At 42.7% G+C, this 13,522-nt stretch overlaps 1 protein-coding gene across 3 annotated transcripts; it reads right to left on the bottom strand.

Annotated features, from left to right (window-relative positions):
• Positions 1-4,045: 4,045 nt before the first annotated feature.
• LOC123119063 (proline-rich receptor-like protein kinase PERK4) lies at positions 4,046-12,809 on the bottom strand. Of its 3 annotated transcripts, none has more exons than XM_044538719.1 (10): positions 12,590-12,809; positions 11,696-11,880; positions 11,365-11,620; positions 10,975-11,197; positions 10,757-10,877; positions 9,552-9,764; positions 9,306-9,359; positions 8,365-8,481; positions 6,825-6,882; positions 4,046-5,155 (listed from the first exon to the last, which is right to left on the bottom strand). In XM_044538719.1, the coding sequence occupies exons 2-10, from the start codon at positions 11,855-11,857 to the stop codon at positions 4,161-4,163; spliced, it is 2,199 nt and encodes a 732-aa protein (XP_044394654.1). In that variant the 5' UTR covers positions 11,858-11,880; positions 12,590-12,809; the 3' UTR covers positions 4,046-4,160. The 3 variants fall into 3 exon arrangements, with proteins under 3 accessions (XP_044394654.1, XP_044394656.1, XP_044394655.1); XM_044538721.1 differs by having other exon boundaries at positions 11,365-11,632; positions 12,590-12,781; XM_044538720.1 differs by having other exon boundaries at positions 12,444-12,590.
• Positions 12,810-13,522: the final 713 nt, after the last annotated feature.

The raw sequence follows: 13,522 nt of genomic DNA, 5'->3' as shown, positions 1-13,522 counted from the left end.
CTATGTCATATACTTTAAAATAACCTTTTTTAAGTTTTCTACTCGGACTTTATGCACTGGGTGCACGATGAGTCCCGGCGGACTGCATGTTTCTTCCTTTGGAGTTGAGTCTAGCGGAGCCGGAACAGAGAAGGGTGATATTGAGGAAAATTTCAAAATGTACATACACCCGGTGCACCGGACATCCGTTCAAAGCTACTAGAAAATGTTTCATAAAAGAAGAATCAGGTACTCCCACCGTTCCAAAATATAGTGCATATAGATTTTTTGAAAAGTTGAACTTTGTAAACTTTGACCAAATTGATAGAGAAAACTATTTATATCTAGAATACCTAATATATAAAATATGAAACTACATCTTGAGATGAGTATAATGATATATATGTATATGTTTGGCATTCTAGATGTAAATGTTTTTCTTCAAAAACTTGGTCAAAGTTGATGAAAAAATCTATATGCACTACATTATGGAATGGAGGGAGTAATATTTACAGCACATGTAGGCAAAACATTAGAATACATGGTGGCATGGTGATTTATGTATAAATTTTATTTTTTATAACTAATTCAAAAGTGAAAAAATAGCATTGCCCTTTTTTAGTTAGAAAATAATAGCTTTAGCAGCAATGATGGACTTTATTTGATACCCAAAAAATACCAACTTGGTGTGGGGTATGTCTACTTTTTTCCCTCTCGGTGGCTTCTGCAATGAATTCTTATCTGAAGTTTTATGGTATGTTAGATACCAATATTATCTATGTCATAGATATTTTTCTAAAATAATTTTTTAAGATGTAAAATGTGCCTGGGATGCATCGTGTGCATAACGAGTCAGGGTGAATCGGATGTTCTCCCTTAGAGGGTGAGGGTAGACTAGCCGCGCCACAGTGCATTCCTTATACCTACTCTTTTACTCCATTCTAGATTAGTTAAATCATAACTGTGCTCTCACCGCAAAATAAAATCATAACTGTGCTCTGAGTCAGATTTCATTTAAGTTGGCTAACTTTATAGACAAAAACGTTAAAATAAAAAATTCTCCTCATCAACTTCAGATTCATGGTGATCGTGTATAATTTTGATATAGTGGTATTACAGTTTTTATATATGTATACATAGTAAAATATACGGAATTTCAAATACAAGACTTCAATTAATTCGAAATGAAGGGAACAAATTTGAAGGGTTGCTTCTATTCACGGAGAAACTGCCACTGGAGCCCCCACCGGTCATCCACCTCACCGTTTTCTCTCCCAACCTAGCCGCCGCCCGCCGTCGCTGGCCCCGCCCCGCGGCCGCGTCGCATCAACTTATCACGTCGGCGGCTGGTTCCTCCCTACAGCTCCTCCGTCTAGCCCGCCCGCAGCTCGTACTCCTGAGTCCACCGAGCACCATCCTCCACGGTTCGCCGCCCAAGCCGGGAAGGATGCAGAGGCACGTACGGGCCGCAGCTCCGCAAGAAGCAGGAGGCGGCATCCTCCTCGCCTCCGCCCCGGCCCCTGGCGGCCTTCGCCGAAGACGACATCCAAGAAGGTAACAGGCCCTTGTCCATCCCCTTGGCTGTTCCTTCTCCTCCCCATAGTAGACAGGTTTAGAGGATGCTATTCAGACATGGCACTATTCAGTAACAAAATATGCACAAGAATTTTAGACATATCTCACATGGCTAGAATCTAGAAGCAGCATTGAATTAGTGTTTATTTCGGTGGAGATCATGAAACAGTACACCACTAAAGAGGGATAACTTGCACAGCTCAGTTGCACGCTGTTGCTCCATGGCCGTATTTCTGCTATGGTTGCAGGCTTGGAGCTCCACTTTGCCGAACCTTGGGCTGTGTTCTGCAGAGTGGAGAATATAAAGGCCGCCCATATACCACTTCAGTTGAAATTTCTTTTCTAGCGCCTATACCTAAGAGTCACTTGCATCCGTAGGAGTATTTCTTAAATCTGAACTCATGTACAATGCCCTAGCTAACGAGTATTTGACAAAAAAAAACTACCACTTTTGTGGTTGGCGTCCCACAGAACTACAACTTTGAAAATTTTGACCGAGAACTACCATTTTTTTCGTAATTCATCCCTGAAAACTATACCTTTCGGTTGATGACTGTTTCAAACGTTTGAAACGGGAAACTGACATCTGTGGCCCACATGTCAGGACTGACCGTTATGACAGGGGGGCCCACATGTCAGCAGTCTTTCTCCTCCGTCCACTCCACTCTTCTCTCCTTGACATTCTCTCAAACACCTTGAGGGCACTCAAATTTTTCTTTCTCCGCCGCCGCTGCCAGACCTCGCCGGTGAGGTGAGCTCATGAGCGCGGCGAAACAACTCTCAGTGCGCGCGAACGGGCTGCCGTCGCCGGGCTCAGCGTCCAAGGCCGTCCCTGCATCACGCCCCCGCCCCGGGCTGCTCCGCGTGGAGCGAACAAGCCTCGGCTAGCCAGCTTGCAGCGGAGCGGACGTGCAGGCGTGGCGGTCGAGCACCTCCGCGGGCGACGAGCACGGCTGGCCAGGCTGCGAGCAGCAACGAGTACACGAACGGGGAGCAGCAACGCCACGCCGGGCTCCTGCTCGTGTTCGTTGATGCGCCGTGCTCCTGGAGAGAGAGAGAGAGAGAGAGATGCTCTTTTTTTTGGCTGGATTCAGTTTTGGGAGATGGGCAAAAGTTTAATTCCCCGAAATATGGAAAATTAAAGGATGGTGAATTAATATGAGGGGTCGAATAGAGATGCTCTTAGCAGGTACGCCCACCTTCCCAAAATATAAGATGCGCTTGATTTTTTTCCTTATCTTCATCACACGACTTATAATTTCCACTCACTGTATGTCTACAGAATTAGTACAAGGACACGTGGAATGAATTGTTCTGCAGAACAAATACAACCATATCATTTGTACATGTTCAATCTATATATATTTTGTGATACCGTCTATTCTTTCAATTTTCAGCTTGCAACATTTCCATCTTTTTTCCCCAATGATTTGGAGACTGCCGTGTGGTTGCAACATTTTCAGTTGGCGGTGCAGGTATTGCCGTATTGGGTTCCAACGCGATGCTCGAGCCGTACCTCTGCAGTCAGAATAACCAACCATAGAGGTCCCCGCAAAAAACATTAACTACATTTTTTCGATAAATGGTGGATTTTATTGGCTCAAAATGGAGCATAAAAAAGATACAAACACAAAGAGCACACACCCGGCCTCTGCATAGCTAGGATGCACACAGCCAAATCCTCCCACACACAAAACACGCTGACAAATAGCAAAGTCATGTATGACCAAAGCTATAAGTAGGCGAGAGACAAAAAAAACAAAGCAATCAGATCTACGATTGGCAAACTACAACAAAGACCATATCCGCGCCAACCATGTTATGACACCACATGAACGACGAGGTTCTTCAACAGCAACGCCTTCAAGAAGGGAGCGATGTACAATCGCCGCATCACCGGATTCAACCACACAGGCTGGAATCTAGGTTTTCACTCTGAAGAATCAGTCCGAGCATATCCGAGCAATGTCTTCAACAAGGTAACGATGTAGAAACATCGCCATTGCCAGGTATAACCAACATAGGTCAGACCAAGGCTTTCACCATCGAACTCGAGACCGGGTGCTCGTGTAGCACCCTCATACCATCGACGTCACTCATGTGTTGTCGCCGCCGCTTTTCCACAATCTCAGCAGCTACATGCGATTGACCGCCGCTGCTACACCACCATCCCTCCGCGTCAAACCATCATCCATAGTTTGCATCTCCATGCCGAAATCAACCGCCATATATATATTGGGATCTTTCAATGTGCCGTCTAACGGGTTTACTTGTTTTCTGGTGCCATGCATTTGTGTTTCTGCAGTCAAAGTACATACATCAAAGCACTTTCAAGGAGAAAGAGAAAGCTTCACAAACAGAGGAGCAAGGAAGACCACCTGTTTGCTGATGAGGACAAGTTTGTAATAACATCTGCCTGCAGAAAGGAAAGAAACTCGAGGAGGAGCGAAAATGGCAAGAGGAAGAAACGCGGCGGCAGCTTCGAGAAGAAGAAAGGGAAGATGTAAGCTCTATTCATTTGTTTATCGTTGTTTACATTGTGCATGATAGTACATGAATCAAGATTGAATGCAACATTGCGTGCGTGACGGTCGATGCCGGCCTCGCTAGGGGGAGACCGGCGGCGTGGAGCAGGCCGCGACCGCGCGCTCGAGGGCGTCCACGACCTCGGTCATGGAGGGGCGCTCGTGTCCGATGGGGCCGACGCAGTCCGCGGCGAGGTAGCCGACGTAGGCGAGGGCCTCGGCCTCGTGAGATGTCGGCGTGGGCAAACGTGGGTCGAGCACACGCGCGACGTCGTCGGCGACGATGTGCGGCACGGCGAAGTCGACAATGTTCTTCGGCATCACGCTCTCGGCATACCGCTGCACGACATGGCAGCCGGACATGAGCTCCAGGAGCACCACCCCGAAGCTGTACACGTCACTCTTGTCCATCATGTGCTGCAAGCGGTAGTACTCCGGGTCCTTGTACCCCGCCGTGCCCCACTGCTTCTGCGGGTTGTCACCGTTGTCGTCGAGGGGATTGAGGACAGAGGATTGCCCCAAGTTGGTGACTTTGGCGATCCACAAATTGCCAAGGAGGATGTTGGCGGACTTGATGTCGCGGTGGATGATGGGCGGCACGGTGTGGACGTGCATGTACTCGATGCCGCGCGCGGCGTGCAGCGCGATGGTGAGGCGGCCGCGCCACCACAGCACCGGCGCCGCCATGGGACTGCGCTTGTGGAGCTGGTCGTAGAGGGTGCCATTGATCATGAGCTCGTACACTAGCACGCATTCACCGGACTCAGAGCAGCACCCCAGCAGGCACACGATGTTCTCGTGGCTGGCGCGCGCCAGAGCAATCATCTCCGAGTTGAAGGCCATCTCGATGTCGCGGTTCCAAGACTTGGCCCGTTTTATCGCCACCTCGCGCCCGTCCGGGAGCGTGCCGCGATATACCGACCCGAATCTCCCGGACCCGATCCGACAGTTGTCGTCGAACTCCTCCGTCGCTGCCCGTAGAGTGTCAAGTGTGAAATGCTCCAGCAGACTGCTCCTGCTTTTCAAAAGCCGCACGGCGACCAGCTCATCCGGCCTCTTCTGGTGAGTACGTCCGACTGCAGGTTTATGCATAACAACTTTCTATAAAATGCATCGAAAAGGAGAAAAGAAATATATAACATTCAATCCTACAAATCTAGTAACAATTAATTGACATAGGACAATTTCTAAGTATTCCAATACTCAAACTTTCTTTTCTGAAATGCATTTAAGAAAAACTTTCTATGAAAATCCTTCGAACCAAAGAGACCATACTGGTTCCTTAAATGAAAACCAACTATACCTACTGCCTCACTTAACTGATCACGGTACTGTTCAAAATGATAGTGATTTCTTGACGCGAGGACTCGTAGCTTTGGTGCTTCTCTGCACCGCAGGACATTGTTGCACAATACATAATCTCATTCGAACGATGGACATATGCACATGTAATATGTTCCTATGTAGGACCGTGATAACCGGTAACTGAGTGCCACCACATACTCCCTCCGTTCGGAAATATTTGTTCAAGAAATGGATGTATCCAGATGTATTTTAGTTTTAGATATATCCATTTTTATCCACTTCCGCGACAAGTAATTGTGGACGAAAGGAGTATTTGGTTGTCCCACTTATTCTTCACATGTATTTTTTCTCTAATTACATGCATATATGCACTAGAAGACAAAAAACTAATGTCATTCTATATTCTCACTATTTTGAAAATCCAAAATGTTTTGCAGCTTAAACTGTTGGTCCGCTGCAAAAACCGTTTTCACATAAAAGATTCATCGCGACGAGATCTTCAAAAGTAAATCTCATGTTGGTATGTTTCGACGATTTTTTTGGGGTAAAAAATTACTATGCTTGGGCTATGTAACTTACCACGCATGTGGTATGCTAGTTATCCTGGTATTTCCACATAAATTTTCAGGGGCATAAAAAATGGTTCTCCCGTCCTTTTTTGCGAGATCCCACTTTTCTCCACATGTACATGTATGTATGCACTATAGGACAACAAAGCCGATATCATACTAGTTTCTTCCCATTTTAAAAATTCAAAATGTTTTATAACTCAAATCGTCAGTGCGATGCAAAATCGTTTTCACATAAAAAAATTCATCGCAACGTGATCTTTGAAATTAGATCTCATGTTGGTATGTTTCGACGACTGTTTTTGGGCTCAAAAGTTACCACACATGGACCATATATTACCATGCTATTTTCACATAAGTTATCGGAGTATGTTTTTCAACAACTTTTTCCTCTTGTTGGTCAAAATTATCGCGGTATTTGTACGTAAGTTACCAAGATTATTACCTGTGGGATGTTCTTTCTTTTGGGGGGGGGGGGGGGGGGGGTCAAAAGTGACCACACATGGGCTACATAAGTTACTACGTTTGTGGTATGCAAGTTATCGTGTTATTTTCACATAAGTTACCGGGGGTACATTTTTTTAAAACTTTTTCGCCTCCTCGGTCATAGTTATCACGGTGTTTGAAGTAACTTATTGGGTATATGGTTCTTATATTATCGTGCTATTTTCATATGGTGTATGCTGTTCGGCAATTTTGCCAAAAAAAAACTCTAGTGTGCCGGTTAACCCCCTTACTATGTATATGGTTTCATTTATGCATATTATGTTTAATCATTTATATTTTCTAAGACATTAAACCATTTATCAAGCATATATGGATTTCTTGGAGAAATAAGTGTCATATTGGTATGGAAAGGTAGATGGATTACCTGGCATAGTTGGACTTCGATACAACAAAAAGCTTGATGGTCTGGAGAATGATAAATCCTGATTGCAACAAGAAAAGTATATGCTCAATCTTTTTGAAGTATGTGCTCAGTGAAAACAAGTTTAATAGGTGTCCAATGCTCCCAAGCAAAAAAGGTTATGTCACCATACATTTTTAAAGGACCGACGAGAAGAGAAAACATGAAGAAGTTTGCTTGTAATAGTAATAACTAGCAAAGTGGCCCGAGGGTCAATATATGATTTTTTTATGTTTTTCTCTAGTTTTCTAAGCAGTAATAGCCCATGCATGGTAAAATCACTGAGATATCCCTTCTTTTAGATCTCTTCGGGGACATCATAAAAAATGTCAATATTTTGGTCATCATCATCATCATCATCATCATCATCATCATCATCATCATCATCATCATTATTATTATTATTATTATTATTATTATTATAAATACCTAATAGTGTTTTACTCCCACAAATAAAGTAAAACCTATACTATAGATAATCGGCATGCCAATTTTATGCTAAAAACCACACAAGGAATATTACATTCATTGTTTATAGATAATCGGCATGCCAATATTATTATTATAAATACCTAATTGTATACATTCATTGTTTATAAGTTTCAAATGAGCTTTAAATGATGGTAGAGAGTGTAGACATTTATCCAAGCAATGCATAAGGAACAAAAATGCATTTTAACTTCTATTAGTAAATGTGTGCATGCAATGCACGTTGTTATTAGATAGTCTACTAATTGCATGCTCATATTAGATTGGATATTAATAGCACCTTAATTATATGATTAGTGATGCCGTTAATATTTGGTATGGCATTAATTACACGTTAAATATGTTGATTACTCACCATTGAAGCAATCTAGGTCATTGGATTGATATGATTTAATAGCCTAGATTAGTTGGACCTACCTCTTTAGGTCTTTTTATATTGGTATAAGATGTGCCCAGTATGTATATCTATCGGTTATTTACTTCCTCGTTTTCTGTTAACCAGTATTCTCCACTCGTTCTTTGTTTGGCAAGGCATGCTTTTATTTTTGCCTGAGTAAAAATTGAGTTTGAACTTAAAAAACCCAAAAAACAAATGAAATAGAGAAGTTTTTAACTGATTTCACCATTGTCTTATTTTAAGAAAAATGATTAAGCCGAAGTCACTTGTCTTGTTGGTAAAAAAAAGCAACTTGTGTTATTGCTCTACATAGGAATGTTCAGAGTCTTTTCTTTTCTTTTATCTTCAGCGGCGCTTGGGATATTCAAAGTCAATTCACTTTTTTTGTTTTGTCTTTCCGATCACGATGGCAAAAACTAGTGACAAACAAGTAAAGACCCACTGTTTGGTTTGAAACCCAAAATGAACACCCGAGGAATGTCTACATCATCCAGTACATATATGCACAAATTTGTCATGGCAGCACCACACCACCACTACAAGCAGCAGCTAATGGCAGTGCACAAGTAGTATCTCTGTTATGCGGGAAAAATGCCTCCTTTTGGTGGTAAAACTCACCTCGTTATCCATCTCTTCTAGTCCTTTGGGTGGACTAATTTGCCGCAGTTGGTCGGATGACGTAGCACAAACAGCCACCGACATTACCTCATCCACCAGCTCGGAGACAGAGCTCATCTGCAGCAGCAGCAGCAACACCACCATCAACAACAAAAAAGGCACATAATTACATACTTCCTCTTTGGTGTCGACTGACATTGGCAAATATGCTTGTGGCGGCGAATTCAATGTGCTGGTTTTGATGCCCACTTTGGTAGCAGTGTAGGCGACGCTCGAATGCCCGGCTGCATGTGTCGTGTGTTGTCGGCCGTGCCGGCATTTCGTATGTCTTGTGATTCTTTAGGGCTAGGTTGGCTAGATGTGCTTGTCGGCATTCAGGTTTTCGCCCGGTTTCCCTTGATAAACCGAGTAGTATTTTTCCTTTCTTCTTCTTTTTGCACCGGCCTTTATTCTGTGCTTTCCTTCTTTCAAGGTGTTTTTGTAATGCCCATTTCTAATTGATGGATTTGGCAGTTCTTCAACCAACATTCAAAATTACGTACTTATGTTTTTCTAGTGTTGTGTGCATTTGGGATGTACCAACTTATCAGTGGACCTTTTAGTACCAACAAATCATTGCCATTGTGAATTAGGATTAACGATCATGGTGTATGCAGCAGTATAAACCATGTGAGGTAAGATTACCACACGCATGTGCGGGATGAGGTAATATTATAACATGCGGGTGAGAATTCAATGCATGTGAGGTAAGATTACAATATGCCGGTGAAGTAAGAGAACGACATGCGTGCGGTAAGATTTCTTGAGAAGTTTGCACCAGGGTGAAGAATTACTTATTCTTCACCCTGGATGACGAATAGAGTTTCTATATATTAAGGGGAACGGAACACTTGAATATTGCTTGTCTGAAAATTAATACTATACGTTTCGGGGTAACTCACCTCGGAGCTTTCCTTAAGCCCACCACAATGCAGATCGCCGGAATCAGCTTCCACCTGCATAACAAGCAACGACACTTCACCTCATCCACCGTTAAGAAACAAAAGTGAAAACAAAACAGATCTGCTAATTCTTAAGTCAAATATCAATCATGAAATAACTATTAAGGTTACTTAAAAACTAGGATATAAAAAAGCTCCCAAATGTAAGGTTGTTGGAGGACGCCATGTTCCTGGAGCGAGCATTACTTGTGGTCTTGATGATCTTGTCACGGCAGCTTCGATAGAACTGTCCATACTTCTTGTTTCATCGAGCCGAGTGATAATATGCTGCACACTAACTGGTCTTTTCGCTGGGTTGGACTCGATGCACTCTATCCCTATCTCAGCGCATACTCGTACTTGCTCCAGCTGTATGTCTCTTTCTGATTTGTCCAATCTGTAACTCCAACTTTCAAGTATCTACAAATTGCATATGTGATTCATGAAAATATGTGTTATACACTACATATCTAGTTTAATATACTATCGCAAAACACGATGTAGAAGTGCATAGTCACATACATTTGGACCTCAGTGTACAAAACAAGTTTGAAATAAAATCTAAGTGGGGTACTTATGCTAATTAATCATAAAGAGTTAAGGTGTTTCCATGGATTTCAACAGTAACTAGGCGCCAGTGAGTTCAACCAAGAAAAAGTAGCTAGACACTTGTTGAAGTTCGAGATAATTTAAACCGAGTCAACATGATGGTTCTTACTCCACTGCCCACACGAAGACTAGTCGCGGAAATTTAAAATCGATGAAGTCACCACAATCGACGGAATACCGTCGACCACTGAAATAATAATCCATATTAACGAGACATGTGTCGTCAAACCAAATATTTGACCCCTGGTGAATTAGGACTATAACTATAACCATTTAACCAATAATTTATTCTTTTTGCATAATTAGTCAACTCATACGATCGACTAAGTATTCTGATGCATTTTTACTTCTATTCTCTCACCATTGTTATTAGTACTCACTAGGTCTTTAAAGACTGCATTTTTTTTGCATTAAGCTCCCACAGCTCTGGAAGTAATTTGTCCTATTACTTTTTGTCCATATGACTCTATATGCTAAGAATGATATCAAACAAAGTCTCAAAAAAGGACGAATTCCATTGTGGACCATTTGTTGCTAAAATTAACCATGCTACATCGATGTTAAAACCAAAAAAAGTTGGTTCATGTTAGTTTTCTAGAATTTTTTAGTCCTAAACATGATGTAATCTGGTAATAATTTTACATATTATTCTCCTTAACAAAGGTTGCATTTTGTAATTTACTATAAATAGAGTGGTATCATACATGCAAACCTCTACAAAATAAAAGGTACCATGGTACTAAAAAATTAAATCGAAGTTAAAATGAAGCCTTTATATTAGAAAGGTGACAAAGTGTTCTTACATTCTCAACATCTTCATAGCCCCTCTTTCCGGTTAGTATCTCTATGATTATGACGCCAAGACTGTATAAGTCAAAACGGTATGTGACTTCGCGGTTGCTGAATTCCGGTGCCAAATATCCCCTTCAAAAAATTAATATTGATCGAATAAGTTAATCAGCAAAGGGTCTAAATCATAACAATAAAAAAAATGAGATTTGAATAGGCTTAGCTCGCTCACACCGTTCCCCATATTTTTGTTGTGAAAGCGCGACTTTGCTTTTCATTAAAGCACCTTGCTAGACCAAAATCAGCAATTTTTGGTAGCATATTATCATCCAACAAAATGTTTTGAGGTTTAAGATCCAAGTGAATAATTCGATTTTGGTGGAGGTAATGTAAACCCTCACAAACCCCATTGATTATTTTGTAGCGCTTTCTCCAGTCAAGTCCAGTAGATGCATCTATGTAAGGGAGAATAGAAAGTTAGTTTAGTATTATTTGACATACATGCAAACCTTAAATCTTTGGACGGTAGGTGGTATACCACATGGTTAGTCTTATACCGATGGGATATTTGGACCAAATAATCTTAAAAAAGAAACATATGTTCAAATAAAACTTTGTCTACCAGTGATGTACTGATCAAGAGCTCCATGAGGTAGGTACTCAAAGCAGAGCAATCTTTGTAGTACATCTGCCATGACAAATTTTCCATTGTAGCTGTCTGCTCTCCCTTGTGAGTCAACACAATATCCAATAAACCGTACCACATTTTTGTGCTTCACCTTTATCAGACATTCAACCTCTCGGAGGAATTCTTTCTCATACATATATGTCTTAGATAGTCTCTTCACAGCAATGGCCGCACCGTTCTCAAGCATTCCCTACATTTGCAACTGTTTGTGGCATGAACTAAAATCTTGAGATCAACTAACTATGACAGTTGAGAGTTGTCTTACCTTATAGACCACTGCAAACCCACCTCTGCCAATTTCCCGCTCATCAGAAAATCCATTGGTGATATCTTCCAGCAGTGATAGTGGAAGGGCCTTCGGTTCTACCTTTTCATCCCAAAGCATGCGCTCCAGGTCACTTTGTGTAGTACTTGAATGGCGATCCATTTGCAATTAGACGACACAGTATCCTGGAGAGTGAGAACAAGAGCAACCTTATTAAATCGTTGCTAGTACGGATGTAAAATGCATAACCAACATAAAAAGCATCCCGAGTGACCGTGGAATTGTTCAAAGGTAAACAAGCTTGAATAAGAACAGGCCGGGCCTCGTTTTCCTCTTGTGGTAAACCCCACAAAATCAACCTAAAAAGCACTTGCCCCTCTAAAGTAGTTCAAAGTAATGGATACAGGGAAGTGGATGGAAACGCCTTCATGGCCTTTTCTCTGATAAAAAGGTGGAAGGAAACAACCCAGGGACAAGAAGAGTTATTCATTTCTCGTCCTGAATTAAACGTCAAGAATCTTCGTCGGATGAACTGAGCCTGCGGATCCCCCCAACACACACACACACACACACACACACACACACACACACACACACACACACACACAAAAGAAGGGCCAAGCCTGCGGATGCTCGTTGAACCCAAAAAAGGTCCAATATTCACTGGAAGCAGGAGAATAGAACACCCGGGCACGGTGAGTAGATCCAAGGAAAATGGTAAGCAGGGCGAGTAGAATGGTCTTCTAACCACGATCTGCTCAGCAGATGCAGAAAATTTCCGGCAACCTCCCAACCGATAGAATCAGAGTACTTAACAAAACTGCAATCGGCTACGAACTACAGTAGTTACTAGATCAAAGAAGAAGCATATAGATCTGCTAGGAATTTGCGCACCTGGTTGAGTGGTTGACCGCAATGAAGCAAACCCCAGCTGATTAGTGAGGCGAAGGTTAGGAGTCGGGCCGTGGGAGAAGCGATTGATGCGACGTATGACCAACCCAACTACTTGCTTCTTTCTGTATATTCTCATCTTTTGCTACTTGCCTCTTTGCCTTGTCTTTTCCTCTGAAGCTTTCCCCAACCCGGAGGCTGTCAGGCTAACTGCAGATTCAACCAATAGAACAAGGACAATTAGATGTGTACGTACGTGTTAAATAACTGGTAGAAGAGACCAAGATGGAACCACTCCACTCCGCCTAACCCACGTGAGGCAAGGCAAGCCTCCTACCAGAATCATTACCGTGCGCCGTCGCCGCGATCTTGCACTAGTAGAAAACAGGGCTTTGGTTAAGGCCTGGGTAAGGGCATTAATCGCGGTTCACTCCCGAACTGAGACCAAAGGGGGCATCAGTCCCGGTTCGTGAGGCCAGGGCGTCGGCCGGGCCTTGGGGGCCATTGGTCCCGGTTCGTCTGACCCTTTTGGTCCCGGTTCCAGACACGAATCGAGACCAATGGGCCTCGCTTCTGACCCAACACCTTTAGCCCCTGTTGGTGGCTGGAACCGGGACCAAATGTTGTTCTTTAGTCCCGGTTCTAGCCACCAACTGCGAATAGTGCCACTGCTCTGTTTTTTTGGCCGACCGTGGGAGATGTGTGTGTTGCTCTAGCTCACCTCCTATGCACATGAGGTGTTCGATGAAATGCCCGAGCCACACTTAAGATTTCTCCTCTCCAAGCTCCTTGTATGATTTAGATAGATACTTGTATAATTTTCTTACTTTTATTATTGTTTGTTATTATATAGTGCGATGGTTTTGGTATCCGCCCCGTCGGTCCTCGTCCTGTCTATGATTCGGATGTGGTATATATCATCTTTTATAACTATTT

The sequence above is a fragment of the Triticum aestivum genome, chromosome 5D, assembly GCF_018294505.1.
Source record: "Triticum aestivum cultivar Chinese Spring chromosome 5D, IWGSC CS RefSeq v2.1, whole genome shotgun sequence".
Classification (NCBI taxonomy): Eukaryota; Viridiplantae; Streptophyta; class Magnoliopsida; order Poales; family Poaceae; genus Triticum; species Triticum aestivum.
This window is presented reverse-complemented; position numbering and strand designations above follow the sequence as displayed.